This window comes from Eubalaena glacialis, chromosome 2 (genome assembly GCF_028564815.1).
Source record: "Eubalaena glacialis isolate mEubGla1 chromosome 2, mEubGla1.1.hap2.+ XY, whole genome shotgun sequence".
NCBI classification, from domain to species: domain Eukaryota; kingdom Metazoa; phylum Chordata; class Mammalia; order Artiodactyla; family Balaenidae; genus Eubalaena; species Eubalaena glacialis.
In genome coordinates this window covers 60012055-60030368 of record NC_083717.1, presented here as the reverse complement: position 1 = coordinate 60030368, position 18314 = coordinate 60012055, and the positions used below count along the sequence as shown (strand labels likewise).

Sequence of the window (18314 nt, the reverse complement as noted above, 5' to 3'; positions counted from 1 at the left end):
TTTCTGAGGAAAATCTTAGTCTTAGAATTGCCGCTGGACCATGACATGACATTCTCTCTGGTAAATCTGGAACACACTTCTTTCCTTCCTGATCATTCAGTGTACAGAGTGAGATTTTTCCAGTGATCAATAAAAATTAGATTTACTATTTAGTATATTTTGTATGTGGCACCTGGAAAAGAAAATTTTCTATTTTTTTAAAGTAGTATTTTTTTTTTAAGCACAATATTATTTGTATATGAAAGAATCCTTTTTTCTTTAATTTTTATTTTATTTATTTATGGCTGTGTTGGGTCTTCGTTTCTGTGCGAGGGCTTTCTCTAGTTGTGGCAAGCGGGGGCCACTCTTCATCGCGGTGCGCGGGCCTCTCACTATCGCGGCCTCTCTTCTTGCGGAGCACAGGCTCCAGACGCGCAGGCTCCGTAATTGTGGCTCACGGGCCCAGTTGCTCCGCGGCATGTGGGGTCTTCCCAGACCAGGGCTCAAACCTGTGTCCTCTGCCTTGGCAGGCAGATTCTCAACCACTGCGCCACCAGGGAAGCCCTTCTTTTTTTTTTAACATCTTTATTGTAAAGTAGTGTTTTCAGTCTTCTTTGCTGCTTCTACTTCATTTCCGTCTGCATTACAATATTCATTTTGGTATCTCTTTAGTTGATCTTTTGCTAAGCACGCTGGTCTCTAGTGGGGCTGGAGGAGGCAGTGAACTCTGTTCTTTCTGATCGAAGTTGTGTGTTTCAGTATAAATGGGCAATTCTCAAATCAGATCTTTCATTGTTAGTAGTGTTTAAAGGGAAATATTTGGTCATAGTTTAGGTCACTCTTAATGTGATTGCTAATCCATAAGAAATGTTTCAAATCCTTTAAAAGTCTTGATGCATCACACTTCCTGTCCTTTATGCCTGATCATGTTTTCACTTATTTTCCTCTCTTAGCAAGGCATAGTAGCTTCTTTCTTATTAAGTTGTTGAAGCTCATGGTGTTGAGTTACTGATTATGTTGTTTTTGGAGAAGGAAGCTTTTGTTTATATTTCTTCTAGGAAGAGTGTACCTGATTAGTGTGACTGCCTTTTCCAGTTTGCTTCTTCCACACAGTTCAGCACTTGTTCTATTTTTAAAGACATCCAAGGTTATACAGAGAGCAACTGATATGTTTCTTCAGTGTTATAGTCTTTTATCCTATACTTAGTAAAGGTAGAAAACAAGTAACTGGTCTACAGTTATTTCTTCCTTCTCTTTGTGAAGTAAATTCTGAACCTCAAAGGAATATTTGGGAGGTTTTTTGCCTTTCATGGTGGTTTTTTAAAAATAAATGTGTATTTCAGGAAATGCTTTATGTACAGTGAAGTGTGATGAGAAAGTGAAGGTGTTTTCTGTCCGAGGAACATCTTTTGAAGCTGCAGCAACAAGTGGAGGTAGTGCCAGCTCAGAAAAGGGTGAGTGTTCATTTTTATTTGTTTGTATTTATTTCAGTTTTTTATTTTTTAGCTCAGAGATTATATTAGAGTAAGAGAAGGCTTCTAGTTAAATTTCTAATGCAGAGTGTTTGAGAGCTCAATCTAAATGTTATTCCCAAGTTTATACAAAAATAAGAAATATTTTTATCATTTTTGGTCCTCGGATATTTGCTTTGGTGTACATCAAAGGGGTAGGAGAGAGGGGGGTGCATTAAGATTAATCCGTTATGTTGATGTAAAGATTTTTTACTCCCCTCTCACTGTTGCCTGTTATAATAGAGATTCAATATAATGGAATAATGTAATAATAGTAAACTTATGGAAGGTGTTATACTTTAACATATACAGTATCTTTTTGAACCCCATAGAGAGAGGCTTATTCCAGTTTTATAGCTAGACTCACAGAGTTAAATGACTTCTCAAAAGTCATACAGCTAATGAGGTGAAGGCTGGAATCTAGTTGTCTTTCATAAAATCAGAGAGAATGAAATTAGTGGCATAAAAAATTCACAGTAACTAATAAAGTTAAATTTCCTGGAATTAATTCTTTGTGTATTTCTCTTAAAAAATTTTTTTTTACTGTGGAACTTGAACTCATGCTCTGTGTTTTGTTATATGTATCAATATATGCAGCATCAAGTGCTTCCCCAGTGGGGATATCAGAATGGCTTGACCAGAAATTATCAAAAAGCGATCGACCAGAGCTCACAGGCGCCAAAGTGGTGGTATCTGGTGGTAAGTGGAATATTGTAATTTATTAATTTTAAAAAATGATGTAAACTTAAAATACTTTGCTTTTATTAGTACTCATTTTAGAGGAGCACAAGTGTTTTTTCAAATGTAAGAAGTAGGTAAGTTGCGAGTATTAGTCCCATTTTACCGATTAGGAAAATGAAATCATGAGTTTAATACACAGTTTGGACTTTCTGTTGCAAATCTGTGTCATTGGCACCAGGGGGAGCATGGTACAAATCTCAACTCCATAGCTTTGTCTTTTTGACTGACTTCTGTGTTATTCAGAAGAGTATGGTTGACTTCTGAAATCACAGAAAGAACTGGTTGGAGTCTCAGGGCTGTGTTGTATGATTCCCACCTTTCACTCTACTTTGAAAGACCTCCAGTGCAGTCCAGGTCTCGCTGTGTTGTATGATGCCCACCCTTCACTCTACTTTGAAAGACCTCCAGTGCAGTCCAGGTCTCTATGGATAACTCTTTGAAAGTTTTTTCGCATTTAGGATCAAAGCTGTTAATATTGCACAAGACTTGCTTCTTTTTGTATGTCATGTTTCTTACTTAAAAAAAAAAAAAAAAGACCAAGAAACAAACAAAAAGACCCACATTTTATAGCCTGCTGGCTTTTTAAAAAAATAACTGCTGTGATTTAAGAATCTTCCCAAACTAAACATCAAATGAAATAATTAAGCTTCCAAACAGCCTCCTATTGCAAGTGGACTTGAGAGGAAATAATTTAATATTTAAAAAAAGGTATATCTGACTAGTTTACTCACTTATTTTTTTAAGAAATGTTTATTGGGTGTATGTTCTCTGCCAGGCCCATTGCAAAGTGCTGAAGAAACAAAGAGGAAAAGGCAGATTGTTCTTGCTGTTAAGGAGTTGAATGTCTAGTGGAATGACTTCCATGAAAATAATAACTTCTTTCAGTTGTTCAGCTAAGTATTGCTAAATATAGCAGTGACCAAGATAGGTAAGGATCTTGTATTGAAAGAGTTTTTCTTCTAGTGGGGAAGACTGATTTTAAAGACTGATTATACCATTAGTTAACCAGTTAGTTAATTACAGTAGTGTTGAATACTTTATAAGAGAAGTACAGGAGTATCATTGGAGAACTCAGGAAAGGCTTTATAGAGGAGATAGCAGTTGTGTAACATGAAGATTCACTCATGTATACGAAGTTCAAAATTTTTATGGAATGGAGTTTATATTTGCTCAATTTTTTTTTTCATCTTTTTAAATGAGGTCGGGGTTTGAAGAGTGGAGAGAACTTTAAATTGTTGTACGATTTGGCAGATCAACTACATGCTGCAGGTAAAGTTACTTTCCTTAGTAGAAAAATGTTCCCATTTCGTTGGAGATATTTTTTCTTCATTATTTCTTTTGTATATAAGTCATTCAAAGCTGCAGATTTTTTGCTTTCTCTGGTTTTCAACTTTTCTCTCTGAAACAGTTTTTCTTAGTCTCCAAGTAAATGGTGTAGTGTTCAGTGAAGAGAGGTTGTCCATGTTCTTTTTTATTATTTATATGACACTCTTAACATTTGCCACATTTTAGTAGTTTTTTCCATTAAAAAAAATTAAATGTCAGCTTCATTGCCTACTTCAGATTCAGGAATGCCTTATTTTTCCCTTTATTGGTGGTCTAACATAAATCTCTCATACAAGTAGAAATTAACATTTAACATTAATTTTTAAATTTATAGGGAAGAGAGATCTTGTTATTAAAAGTATATTGAGAATGGAATGATGTTTTTTGAAGAATCAGAAAACTAAAAAATTTTAGTTTTTAATTATACAACCATTACATGAATATATTCTTCTTTTTATAAAAATATGTTTTGTTCTTTCCCTTTTGAGAGTTTTGTGTATAACTTTCTAAGCTTTTCCTGTGCTTTTATATTACCTAATATGTGTACCCATAGAAACAGTTATGGTTTTGTCTGAGTAAAGGCAGGATATTGACTCTTTATAATCAGATGGTGGTATTTGACTGAGGATATTTCATTCATTCATTCACTGAACAAATATTTATCAAGTGTCTGCCATATGGCAGGCACTATTTTAGGAGCTAAGCGAAAGCAATGAACAAAATAAGCGAAATTATTCTCTCACAGCTCAAGAGGCCACAGGTGTGTTGACATCAAGGTGTTGGCAGAGCCACACTCCCTCTGGGGGTGAATCTGTTTGTTTCCAGTTACCAGAGGCTGCCTTGGCATTCCTGGGCTTATGGCCGCATCACTCCAGTTTCTGCCTCTGTCCTCATATTACTTTCTTCTCTCTGTATCTGTTTCATATCTCCTTCTGTGTCCCTCTTACAAGGATACTGTGATGACATTTAGAACCCACCTAGATAATTCAGGAGAAGTGCCTTCTCCCAAGATCCTTAATTTTTTATCATATCTGCTGTCATACAGGTAATATTCACAGGTCCTGGGTATTAGAAAGTGAATATATCTTTAGAGAGGCCATTTTTCTGCCTACCACAGACAGTAAACGCAATAAATTAGTAAATAATATAGTGCATTAGAGGGTAGTAAATGCTATGAAAATAATAGAACAGGAAAAGGAGAAGGAGGAGGATTGGAGGGGCAGGATTGCAGGTTTAAATAAGCTGGTCAGAGTATGCCTTAATGAGGAGACATACGAATAAAGGTTTGAAGAAGGTAAGGAAGCAAGCCATGAGGAAATCTGAGAGAGAGTGTTTCAGGTAGAGGGACCAGTAAAGTGCAAAGGGCTTTTTGCTAAGGCAAGAATGTGTCTGGCCTCTGTGATGAATAACAAGGATGCCAGTGTGGCTGGAATGAAAAGTGCAGAAAGGGAGAGTGGTAAGAGATAAGATTGGAAGTAATAGACCAGATCACATAAGGCTTGTAGGCCTTCTTAAGGAGATTGGTTTTCTCTGAGTGAAATGGGGAACCATTGAGCAAAAGAGTCGCATGATCTGACACATATTAAAAGCATCAGTCTGGCTACAGTTTTGAGAATAGGCTATAGGGTGATAAGTGTAGTAACAGGGAGATCAATTAGAAGACTGTTTCAATCATTCAGGTGAGAGATGCTCTTGGTTTGGACCAGGTTAGTAGCTGTAGATGTGGGGAGAAATAGTTTTGTGATATATATTTGAAGGTAGAACCATTGGGATTTCCTGATAGATTGAATATAGATTATGAGGAAAAGTTTTTATCTGGCAGCTGGTAGGATGGAGTTGCCATTAGCTGAGATGGGGAATACCCCAGGTGGCACAGTTTCCAAGGGTAGACCAGGAGTTCAGTTTTGGGCATGCATTCAGGCCACCATATGTGCAGGTTCTGCATCCATGGATTCAACCAACCATGGATCAAAAATATTCGGAGGGAAGAAGTTCCAGAAAGTTCCAAAAAACAATATTAATTTGCCTTGCACTGGCAGCTGTTTACATAACATTTACATTGTATTTATAATTATTTACATAGCATTTATATTATTCAGTATTATAAGTAATTTAGAGATGATTTAAAGTATAGGCATTGCACTTTGCAGATATTACATTTTTTACAAATTGAAGGTTTGTGGCAACCCTGCTTTGAGCAAGCCTATTGGTGCCATTTTTCCAACAGCATTTGGTCACTTAATGTCTCTTGTGTCACATTTTGGTAATTCTCGCAATATTTCAAACTTTTTCATTACTGTTATGTTTGTTATGATATGTGATCAGTGACCTTTGATGTTACTATTGCAAAAAGACTATGACTTGCTGAAGGCTCAGATGATGATTAACATTTTTTAGCAATAAAGTATTTTTAAATTAAGGTACGTACATTGTTTTGTTAGACATAAGGCTATTGCACATTTAATAGACTACAGTATAGTATAAACATAACCTTTATATGCAAAAAAATCCATGTAACTTGCTTTACTGTTGTGGTTTGGAACCGAACCAGCGGTATCTCTGAGGTATGCCTGTATACAGGAGGGAGTGCATAGGTTATATGCAAATATATGCCTTTTTATTGTATATAAGGGATTTGAGCATCCTTGGATTTCAGTATCCTTGTGGGGCGGGGTTCCTGAAACCAATCCCCTGCGGATACCGAGGAATGATTGTACTAAGTTTTGAGATGTCTAATAATAGACATCCTAATAGAGATGTCAATTAAGCAATTGTTATAGGAATGTGGAGTTCAAAAGTTTGGGCTGGAGATAGAAATTTGGAAATCAATTGCATTTATTTGGTATTTGAAGCCATGAGACCAGATGAACTCACCAAGGGAACTGAGTGTAGATATAAAAGAGGTCCCAGGACTAAGCCCTAGACTCTGCAAGATTAAGAGGTAGGGGAGAAAGGGAGAACGAAGACCAAAAGGAATGGGTAAGTAAGGCAGGAAAATCAGGATAGAGAGTATGATGTATTGGAATCCAAATGAAGTGTTTCAGTAAGGGAAAGAGTGATCACCTATGTCAAATGCTACAAGGACGGAAGGTCAAGGAAGATGAGGACTGAAAGGTGACTAATTGATTTAGCCACTTAGAGGTCATTGGTGACTTTGAGCAGTTTTAGTAATGGGGGTGGTGGGTAGTGGGGGCAAAAACCTGATTGGAGTGGGTTTAAAAGAATGGTCCTAGGTAGTAGTTACATGGTTGTATCCACTTTATGATCAGCCATTGAGCAGTAGCACATTTGTGATTTGTGTCCTTTTCTGTATGTGTGTTATATTTTAATAAAAAAGTTTTTAGAAATAGAATGGAGGCCTGGCATTGGAGACAGTGAATGCAAACAACTCTTTAGAGGCTTTTAACTATATGGGAGAGCAGAGAAATAGACAGTAGCCAGAGGGGGAGCGGGACGAACAGAGGGACTTTTTAAAGATTGGACAAATAATAGCATGCTTATATGCTGATGGGAATGCTTCAGTTAAGAGGGAGAGATAAATCATACACGAGATAGACAGGAGAGTTACTGGAGGGATGTTCTTGAGTAGATGAGAGAGAATATGAACACAGCTGCAGGTTGATGGGTGAATGTGTTAGTTGGAGCATGTGGAAATTCTCTTCTGATTGTTTCAGCTTTTTCAGTGAAATAGGCAGAATGTTAAAGAGTATTGGAAGTTTGAAGAGAGAAGGAAAGATATGAAATTTTATCGATAGCTTAAGAAAGATTGAGAGAATTAACCCCTATTTATTTAAAGTAAAACCCAGTTAACATGGCTGAGTATTGGTGTTTTTCTCCAGTCATGCAAAACAATAGTAGGACAGGTATGGAAAAGGTGGAAAGATTGCTTAATCAGTAACCAGAGATGGACGATTTCCACTTGAGTGTGATGGTACAAGAGGAGGGCAAAGAAATTAAAGACATATGCAAAGGAGTGATTAGAGTCACTGATCATAGAAATTAAGCTGGGTAAAGAAAGAAGAGAGAACATGAGGGGAGAGAGGGACAATGAATAGAATTGTGGATCCCAGTGTGGTCAGAGGGTTGTTGGAGTAGGGCACTAAAAAGAGTCAGCTAGAAAGGGGAGGTCACAGAGAGACTTTGGAAATCAAGATTATTGAGGGATATTGCTAATGGGCTGGTTGGGGATATGACCATGGGTAGAGTGAAGGACAAGATGACTGGAGGAGAGTTGCTCAAGGAACTGAGAAGCCAGGGTGTCAAAGTCTTCAAGAATTAAGACAAGACTAGTATTGGAGAAAGTGACAAAGACCCAGAAGCTAAAAATCATTGAGGAATGAAGGGGATTGACCTGCTGGTTGATAGATGACACAGCAATATATGGGTGACAAAATCTGATGATATGAGATTCGAAGCTGAAGGGTTTTAAGGAGGGAGGAGGGGAAACGTTCTGAGAGTGGCAATGAGGGCCTGGTGTACCACCTCTAGGCCCAGTGGTATGAAGGTGGTGGCAGACAAAGTGACATCTGCTGGAGAGGGCTGTAGGGGAATCCTTGTCCTCAGGGAACATTTAGACAGATAGGTGGAAGATACAGAGACTTGTGGTTTGCTGGTATCAGGCTGTGAATTCCAGAAATCATAGTGTAAGGTTTCAGGAATTGGGGAGCAGTGGGAGAAGGGTGCAGATTCGGGAGCATGCAGGGCATTGTGGGGATCAGTGTATGGGTTATGAAGTATAACCTTTGAGTCTGGGGCTTGTTGCAGTGACTGATGTAAGTGAAGGGCAGAATGTGATCAGTCCTGACTGACTGATGATAGGTAGTGGAGGTGAGTCTGTGAGTGTTAAGAGGTAGTGAGGAGTATTCACTAGGGCTCCCCCTTTTTGTCCTCTCTAGATGGAGATGAAGAGGACCTGAGGCTCATTGTTGACCCCTGCTGGGAGAGGGGTACCTTTTCTCCAAGTACAGGGCTCCTTTTGACTCCTGCTGAATGAGGATAGAAGGCTAGTTAAATTCTCATTTTTATTTTTAGATAGAAAATACTGGTTAAGCCTTTATCTTGTGTTATATGTAACTCTTTTCTTTATCTGGTCCTAGGGGTAAAGATATTATAATACCTTTCTTTAAAAGCTGTGAAGTTACGGTGTAAAGGAGCATTATATAATGACGTCCCAAACAGGTTATAATGTATGTTTTATGTATGTACTATATCAATGTCTTTTTTTTTTTTTTTTTTTTTTTTTACTGTTATCAGTGAATATTCCAGCTAGTTGAATAATAGAGCTTAAAAAAATGACAAATATTTTTTCCTTAGTTGGTGCTTCTCGTGCTGCTGTTGATGCTGGCTTTGTTCCCAATGACTTGCAAGTTGGACAGACAGGAAAAATAGTAGCACCAGTAAGTACTGCAATAAAATATGCCATGCAAAGTTCTATGGGGATAAGAACTGTATATATTTGTGGAACAATCATCTCAGTGATTGGTGTCCTATTCAGTGTACCTAAGCAGTTAGCCATTACCATGGTGAATGTGTCCTCACAGGTCTGTGGATTTCTTGGCCTCAGTAAAACACATAGCAGTTCTTAAATCCAGAATTGTTTTTCACATTTTTTAAAGCAGTGGAATACTTTGTCAAATTTATGTCACAACACTAAATATAAAATTGATAGAAGCAGCATTTTATTATTAAATGGATTTTATAAGTTCACATTAACATTTATTTACCATAAAGCCTATATATTATAAAATCTGTCAGTAAAACTGATGAATCTATATTAATGAACACAGAATCTCAAAATTGGGAGCTGTGAGTGACAACTGTGGTCTTATATCTTCCTGAACACCTAGTTTATTTCTGTATTATGTCTAGTTGCATGAAATTCAGAAAATTCTTATCCATATGGGTAAGTGATACTAGACTATTCAGTTAAAACTATCCAAAACTTACAAAAGGAATACTTTGGTTTCAAAGTTGAATCACTAACAATATCTAATGATTGTTCACATTTCTTAGATGATTCAGGTTTTCAGTGAATACAATTCTCAGCCAGTTTAAGTCTTTATTGTGTGGAGGAAAATGAATTTTTTTATATATCTCAAAAAAATTTTAATGTATTTCGAAACAGGATATTAAGTCATATCCGTTTTAAAAACCTCATATCTCAGTGCCCTGTTCCATCAGAGGTTCATTCAAAGTTTCAAAATAGGCAAAAAATTTAAGTCTTGCTTTTGAAGTTTGTTTTGAAGAGTGTTCAATCTTTTGCCCATTTTAAAATTGGGTTATTTGTCTTTTTATTGCTTCTTTATTCATTTTCTTTTGAAGAGCAGAAATTTTTAATTTTTATAAGATCTAATGTATTGATGGTTGTTAATACTTTTTGTGTTATTCAGCTTATTTGAAGTCAGATAAGATCTCAGAATGTAAAATAGTTACTAAATAAACAAAGTCACAAAACCATGTGACCTGTTTGCTTGTGATAACTGCATTAGTCAGGCTGTGAGAGCATTTATTGAGCAAGTAAGCTCGAGCCTTCCCTAGCATTTAATGAGGTGTGGCACATAGGTATTTTTTTGGTACAAATCTTGTTTGTCCTAGTTTACATGAATAGATAATCTTTAGGCTTGGATTTGTTTACAAAAGATCAGACCCACAGCCTTCCTAATCAATAATATTCTACAAGAAAGTATGGTGGGAGACAAACTTTTATTTACATTGACTTTTCAGTAACAACACACTTGTTATTAAGTAGGATAGCAGAATGACAGGGAATGACCAGTGGCATCCTTACCTGTGTTGTAAATAAATGTCATACAGTCAGCTTTCTTCAACATTACTGTCATGAATATAGGATTACTGAAAAATTTTCATAAGGAATTTAAATACATTAAAGGCTTTGAAGACTTTCTTTACATAAATCATGTAAGCCCCAGAGATTCTGATTCATTAACTCTGACTTAGACTTCGACATGTATATATATGTGTACATATTTATTTGTGTCTGTGTGTATTTTTCTTTAAGGCTTTAAAGCTTTTTTGAGATGATCTCAAGTTTACAGAAAACTTTCAAGGACAGAGTAAAAGCCTTTATTTTTGTGGACTATTTGAGACTAAGTTGCTGAGATGATTCTCCATCATCTCCAAATATGTAGGACATTCTCCTACAAAACCACAATACGACTTTTAAAATTAGGAGATTAACATCAATTTATATTAATACTATCTAATCATCAGACCTTGTTCAGGTTTTGCCAGTTGTCCCAATAATGTCCTATATAGCAAAAGGATGTAGTTCATAATCACATGTTGCATACAGTTGTCATGTGTCCTTCCATCTCAAACAGTTCCTGTCTTACTTTGACTTTCATGACCTTGACACTTTTGAAAAATTGTAGGACAGCTATTTTGTAGAATAGAATGTCCCTCAATTTGCATTTGTTTGATGTCTCCTCACCATTCAGTTTAGGTTATATATACATCTTTGACAGGAATATCACAAAAGTGATATTTCATACTATCAGATGGTACACAATTTCATTGTGTCTTATTAGATTTTCACTTTGACCATTTGGTTAAATTTTTCATAAGGAATTTAAATATATTAAAGGCTTTGATATCTGTCAAACTTCTCCACTGTAAAGTTATTTTTCCCTTTGTAATTAATAAATGTTTTATGAGGAGGTACTTTGAAATGATGTGAATATTCCAGTTCTCCTCACTTTCAGTTTATTTATTGATATTTATTTATTTATAAATGAATGTTAAATAAATACTCATTTATTTATAATAGGACTTATGGTTCCTGTTTTATTCAATGGGTGAAAATCTGTTGTTATTATTTTAATTGATGTACAAATTGTTCCACATTTGGCCAGTGAGAACCCCTTCAAGGTGGCTTCTGTGTCTTCTTGACATGTTCCCATCATTCTTTGAGGCCTTTCTTACTTACTGACAGAATAAGATGTTCCAGGCTTTTTGTACCTTTCCTATCCCAGCCCTGGCATCAGTCTTTTCTCCAGGGAGTCCTGGTTCCTTTTAGTGAAGAATAGTATGAAGCTGACATCTGGATATTAATTGTGCTTGTTGCTGTTCCCAGGACCCCTCAGTGAAAAAAGCTAGGGAATGTGTGTAGGTATGTATATATGTATGCAGATATACACACATATGTATTCATATACACATACAAACATTTATATCTATTTCACTATCAGTCTATCTACATTGAAAACCATGAGTTCACAGTGACATCACCAATTCCAGTCCAAGGTCAATTCTGACTCTCCCTTTCCCTGTTTGTAATGCCTTTCATTGGCAGTAAAAAACCTGGACCCTGCCAATACGCTAACCTGCACAAATGCTCTCCTTGCCCCACTCAGGCTCCCACACCATCCACTGAACATTCAGCCCTCCTATGTAGATAACCCTCCCTACCTTGCTTGGACTCTGACACCCTTCTGGATCATTTTTTCCCAAAGTAGTTGTACAGTTTTGTATTTCCACCAACTATGTATCTGGGTTCCACTTGCTCCTCATTTTCACCAACATTTGGTATTTTAGCTATTCAGGTGCATGTGTAGTGGTGTACTTTATTGTGGTTTTAATTTGCATTTTCCTGATATCTGTGATGATGAACACTGTTGTGTTATTGGCCACTCAGATATCTTCCATATGAAGTATCTGTTCAGATGTATGGCACCTTTTTTATTGAATTGCTTGTCTTTTTGTTATTGAGTTGTAGAAGTTTTTTTAAAAATCTATTCCAGATATGTTACTTGTCATATATGTTTTGCAAATATTTTCTCCCAATCTGTGGCTTGCTTATTTATTTTAATGGTATCAAGATGAGGAACTTCCCTTCTGTTCCCGATTTGCTGAGAGTTGTTATCATGAATGGTTGTTGAATTTTGTCAAATACCTCTCTGCATCTGTTGAAATGATCATGTTTTTTTTCCTTTATTCTGTTAATTTGGTGAATTACGTTGGTTGATTTTTGAATGTTAAACCACCTTGAGTTATTGTGATAAACCCTACTTGATCATGATACGTTATCCTTTTAATATATTGCTGGTTTTGATTGACTAATATTTTCTTAAAGATTTTTAGGTCTGTCTTTATCAAAATAATCTGTAATTCCCCCCGCCCCCCAATATCTTTGTCTAATTTTGGTATTGGCATTATGCTGGCTTCATAAAATGAGTTGAAAGATATTCCCATCTGCTGTATTTTCTGAATGAAAAATCTGTGTAAGATTGGTTTGTGTGTGTGTGGGCTGTTTTTACTTTTTGGCTCTTATGAATAATGCAGATAGGAACATTCATGTACAGGTTTTTGTGTGGACATATGTTTTCATTTCTCTTGGATATGTACCGAGGAGTGGAATTGCTGTTCATATGGTAACTTTATGTTTAACCTTTGAGGAACTGCCAGACTGTTTTGCAGAGCAGCTACACCAACAACGAACCAACTCTTAGCTTTGTTAATTTTTTTCATTGTTTTCTTTTTATTGATTTTTGCTCTTAATTTTCTTCCTTCTAATTACTTTGGGTTTACCTTGCTCTTAAGGTAGAACTTTACTTTATTAATTTTGCTTGTTTTTAAATGTAAATATTAAAGATATAAATTTCCCTCTAAATAGTACTTTAGATGCATCCCACAAATTTTGATATATTTTCATCATTCGTTAAAAAAATTTTCTAATTTAGAAAATTAGGAATGTTTAATTTCTATATATTTGTGATTTTTTTTCCTAGATAGCTTTCTATTACTGATTTCAAATTTAATTTTGGTGAACATGTCTTTAATATTTCAGTATTAAAATTCATTGAGTCTTATTTTATGGCCTAACAAATGCTCTATCTTGGTGAATATACCTTGTGCACTTGAAAAGAATGTATGTCCTGCCGTTAGACACTACAAGAATAAAGATTAGTGAACTTGAAGATATGGCAGCAAAAACTGTCCAAAATGAAACACAGAAAATTTTGAAAACACAGGAAAAAAATGAGCAGAGCCTTGGTGGGCTACGGGACAACTTTAGGAGGCCTAATATATGTGTAATTGGAGCAGGAAAACTATTGGAAGAAATAATGACCATAGAATGTCCAAATTTGATGAAAACTATAAATCCACACATCTCAGAAGCTCAACAAACCCCAAGAACAGGAAACAGGAACGAAACTACAAGGCATGTAATAGTCAAATTGTTTACAGAATGATAAAAAGAAAAAAAATTTTTTTCAAAAAGGAAGTCATTTTATTTTTAGTACATTTGCTTTGGAGGGAGAGCCAACTAATTGGAAAGAGTCCATAATTTAACCAACATCAGATCTCCTTGCTGCATTCCCTATTGAAACTTTTTTTTTCTTTTTCGAATTTTTTTTTTTTTTTCTTTTTCAAATTCTTTTCCCATTTAGGTTATTAGCAGAGTACTGAGCAGGGTTTCCTGTGCTATACAGCAGGTCCTTTTTGGTTATCTATTTTAAATATAGCAGTGTGTACATGTCAGTCCCAAACTCCCAGTCTGTTCATACCCCCCACCCTTTTCCCCTGGTAACCATAAGTTTGTTCTCTAAGTCTGTGAGTCTGTTTCTGTTTTATAAATAAGTACGTTTGTATCATTTTTTTCTTAGATTCTGCATATAAGTGATATCATATGATATTTGTCTTTCTCTGACTTACTTCACTTAGTATGCAGCAACAGGTCCATCCATGTTGCTGCAAATGACATTATTTCATTCTTTTTAATGGCTGAGTAATATTCCATTGTATGTATGTACCACATCTTCTTTATCCATTCACCTGTCGATGGACATTTAGGTTGCTTCCATGTCTTGGCTATTGTAAATAGTGCTGCATTGCACATTGGGGTGCATGTATCTTTTTGAATAATGGTTTTCTCCGGATATATGCCCAGGAGTGGGATTGCTAAATCATATGGTAGCTCTATTTTTAGTTTTTTAAAGAATCTTCATACTGTTCTCCGTAGTGGCTGTACCAGTTTATATTCCCACCAACAGTGTGGGAGGGTTCCCTTTTCTCTACCCCCTCTCTGACATTTGTTGTTTGTAGAATTTTTGTTGATGGCCATTATGACTGGTATGAGGTGATACCTCATTGTAGTTTTGATGTGCATTTCCCTAATAATTAGCAGTGTTGAGCATCTTTTCATGTGCCTGTTGGCCATCTGTATGTCATAAATGTTAGTTTCCAGATTCACTGACTTTGCAGTTTTCTCCAGTTAATGCAGGTGCTCAGCAAGCACCTCTTATTACTTTAAATGAGAACAAAATGAAGACCTGAAATCTCATGATCAAGAATTGTTTTCTGACGGACAAGCAGAATTGTTTGGTCTATTTTTATGGTTGATATAATTGTATTCAAAACTCATAAACAATGTACATCCACTTCAATGCTGATAAAACGAAATTCTTAAAAGCAGTGAGAGAAAAGTATAAATGAACTCAATATTCCAGTCAAAAAGCAGAGATTACCAGGTGTATAAAAAGCAAGACTCAGCTATATGCTACCTAAAAGAAATATATTTTAGATAGAAAAAAATACACCATACAAATAGTGAGCATAAGAAATCTGGTTTGTCTTTTTTAACATCAGATAAAGCAAACTTCAAGACAATGAGTACTGCCAAGCATAAAGAGGCCATTATGTAATGATAACAGGATCAGTTTATCAGAAAGAACGATCATGAATGTGTAACTGCCCAATAACAGAATTTCAAAATACATCAGGCAAAATCTGACAGAACTAAAGTGAGGAATGCAAATCCATAATTATAGTTGGAGGTTTTAATACCTTTTCCCAGTAATTGATAGAATAACTAGATGAAAAATTTCAGTAAGGACATAAAACATCTAGACCAGGGGACAGCAAGCTATCTGTAAATCTCATAGGAAGTATTTTTGGTTTAATTGGCCATAGTCTCTGTTGTAACTACTTAACTCTTCTGTTGTAGAGCAGAAGCAGCCATAGACTTGTAAGTAAGTGAATGAGTTGTATTCCATTACAACTTTACGTACAAAAACAGATGGAGGTCCAGATTTGGCCTGTTGACGTAGAACACTATGCCACATTTTTTTTCTCTACTTTTATTCTGGGACTCCAGTTGCACATGTTCTAGATATCTTTATATTCTTCTGTAGGTTACTTAAGTTCTGTTCATTCTTTTTCATGGTTTTTTCCCCTCTGTTCTTCAAATTGAAAAATTTTATTGGTCTATCTTCAAGGTTACTGACTCTTTTATAATTTCTAATATACTATTAAACCCATCTAGGAAATTTCTGATTTTGTATTTTTTAGTTCTAAATTTTCATTTGGTTCTTTTTATAGTTTCATTTCTCTGCTGAGATTTCTTATCTGTGCAGTCATTGCAGGTATCTTCCTTTACATCCTTGACCATACTTGTAATAGCTGCTTTTAAATCCTTGTGTACTAATTCCAAGTTCTGGGTTATTTCAGGGTTGATGTCCTTTGATTGTATTTTCACACTTTCCTGCTTCATTATGTGTGTAGTACAATGGTTCTCAAATTTTTTGTCTTAGGGCTCCTTACTTTTAAAATTTATTTAGGGCTCTCAGAGCTTTTGTTTATTTGGGTTATATCTATTGATATTTCTTATATTAGAAATTCAAACTGAGAAAATTTTAAAATATTTATTCTTTTGAAAATAACAACAGTAAAGCCATTTATTTTAATATAAATAACATTTTAGTGAAAATAACTGTCTTCCAAAACAAAAGAAATTTAATGAGAATAATGGTATTTTTTTACATTTTTGACTTGATATCTGGCTTAGTAGAAAACTGCTAGATTCTCATTTCTGCTAACTGTGTTGTTTTATATTGGTTTGATTGAAGTATATGAAGAAAATCCAGCATCACACAGCTATATAGAAAGAAAGGAGTATTTTAATAGCCTTTTCATAAAATTGTAGATATTCTTCTTTTACACTACATCAGAACTTGACAAGTAGTAAATTCTTAAAGGGTATTGGCAGTGTGGAATCTGAAACCATATCAATGAACTTTTCATACCCTTACATTAAAATCTGTTGGTCTGTACTGTGCTTTGAATGGATCTTTCACTATCCTGTAACATTTAGAAAATAACCTTTAGTGAGGTTTATAGATCTTTCAAATGTTGACACATTTTATCAATATCAAAACATTACCTTCATCAATATCACCACTCATCTCATTAGAGGAGTCTTTACAGCTCATATTCATGGATACAAGTTTTTAACAAATTCTAATTATAAACTTAATTCACAAATTTTGTCCTTGGCAACAAAAACTTTGTTTTCTAGGAATTGATAAACTCACCTCATTCATTTTCAATAAAATGTCTGCCAAAACTCCAAATATCTATCAGTTGTTCTTTGAAGTGGAAATGGTGATCCACGAAAACATGGGTGGTTTACTCAAACCATCACACGAGCCATTTTCCTCAAGACAATCATTGTGCTTTCGTATGCAGTGGAAGTACTTTGCATACTTCGTGATTTGTCACACAGAATACTAAGAAGATGTGTACTCAAAGATCAAGATTTAATAAAACTAATAATTTTTACTACTTCATCAAGGACGTTGTTAAGTGAAACCAGGTTTTCTTTTTTTTTTAACTGTATGTGTGGCACGTAGAATGCAGTGACAACTAGTACAGTTTGGTGCAACTGCCTTGCTTAATGCTAAGGCAGCAGTTTTACCCACTGTTATTTTTACATCATCAGTGCAAAAGTCAATACAGTTTTTCTAGGATAAACCATGAGATCCAAAAAAGTTACTTAATACTTTGAGTTTTTCAGTACCACTTTTGTTTGTTGCCAAGCATTCACATAAAGGAATTCTTCAGTATTTAGTTGTTATTCATACTGGACAAATACAATTAAAACACAAAACCCAACTATATAGATTTGTCTGTCTGTTAGGCAAAAGTACAATTTTGCAGATGATTTATTAACTTAATATTCATGTTTACAGTTAAATCTTTTATTCAGCAAGTTCCTGTATCATTGGAATGTGGCAGTGCCATAGTTTCTTTCACTGATTTTTCATCTAGCAGGCATTTAGCAAGGTCACCTGTATTAGTCTTTTAGCAACTGTGCTTGTCTAGCCAATGAAATATGATAACTTAACCCGTATGATGCTTCAGTGACTTTTTCCTTTCTGGTTTGAAAAGCTAAACAATTTTTTACTTTTAAACTCATCACATCTATGTTAAAAATAAAACATTCAATTAATTTTTCTCTAAACGGAATTATTTTCAAAATGGCCATCATTACTGTTGCAAAAGACACAGTAACATAAATTATTAACATCTCTGAAGCCAAGAGAAAGATAACTTTCATCGTATTTTCACTTATTTTTAATTTTACACAATATTTTTTAGAATAGATTCCTCTTTTCCATAAGTTAGAGATCTCTGTTATCAGTTTCATCTTTATCAGCATCTTTTGATGTAGATGTTGGTGCTGTGGGTTGGGAAAGTGAGTCTTCTGTATTTTAGTATAAATATTAGCAAAATCTAAAATTATAGTTTTAAATAAATTTTAAAATATATAAAAATTTACAAAAAATTTGTTATTGCCATATAAGGTAACAAAATGTACTTCTTGTTGTGTTTCCTTGTAGGCACAGGGAAATCTTTGGGATTCCAAATATCAATTTATTGGATGATAATGAGGTTACAGAAATTACAACTATAAGAGCACAAACTGAGAACAAACTGAGTTAATCTCTCTAAACATAC

The 18314-nt window shown here is 35.0% G+C and overlaps 1 protein-coding gene across 1 annotated transcript in view; it reads left to right on the top strand.

Annotated features, from left to right (window-relative positions):
• ETFA (electron transfer flavoprotein subunit alpha) overlaps window positions 1-18314 on the top strand; it is an 85550-nt gene that overhangs the window by 21928 nt on the left and 45308 nt on the right. Inside the window, exons 6-9 of the mRNA XM_061181873.1 lie at window positions 1323-1433; window positions 2088-2189; window positions 3432-3500; window positions 8871-8953. Of these exons, the coding sequence (XP_061037856.1) occupies window positions 1323-1433; window positions 2088-2189; window positions 3432-3500; window positions 8871-8953 (365 nt within the window). The remainder of the gene's footprint in view (window positions 1-1322; window positions 1434-2087; window positions 2190-3431; window positions 3501-8870; window positions 8954-18314) is intronic.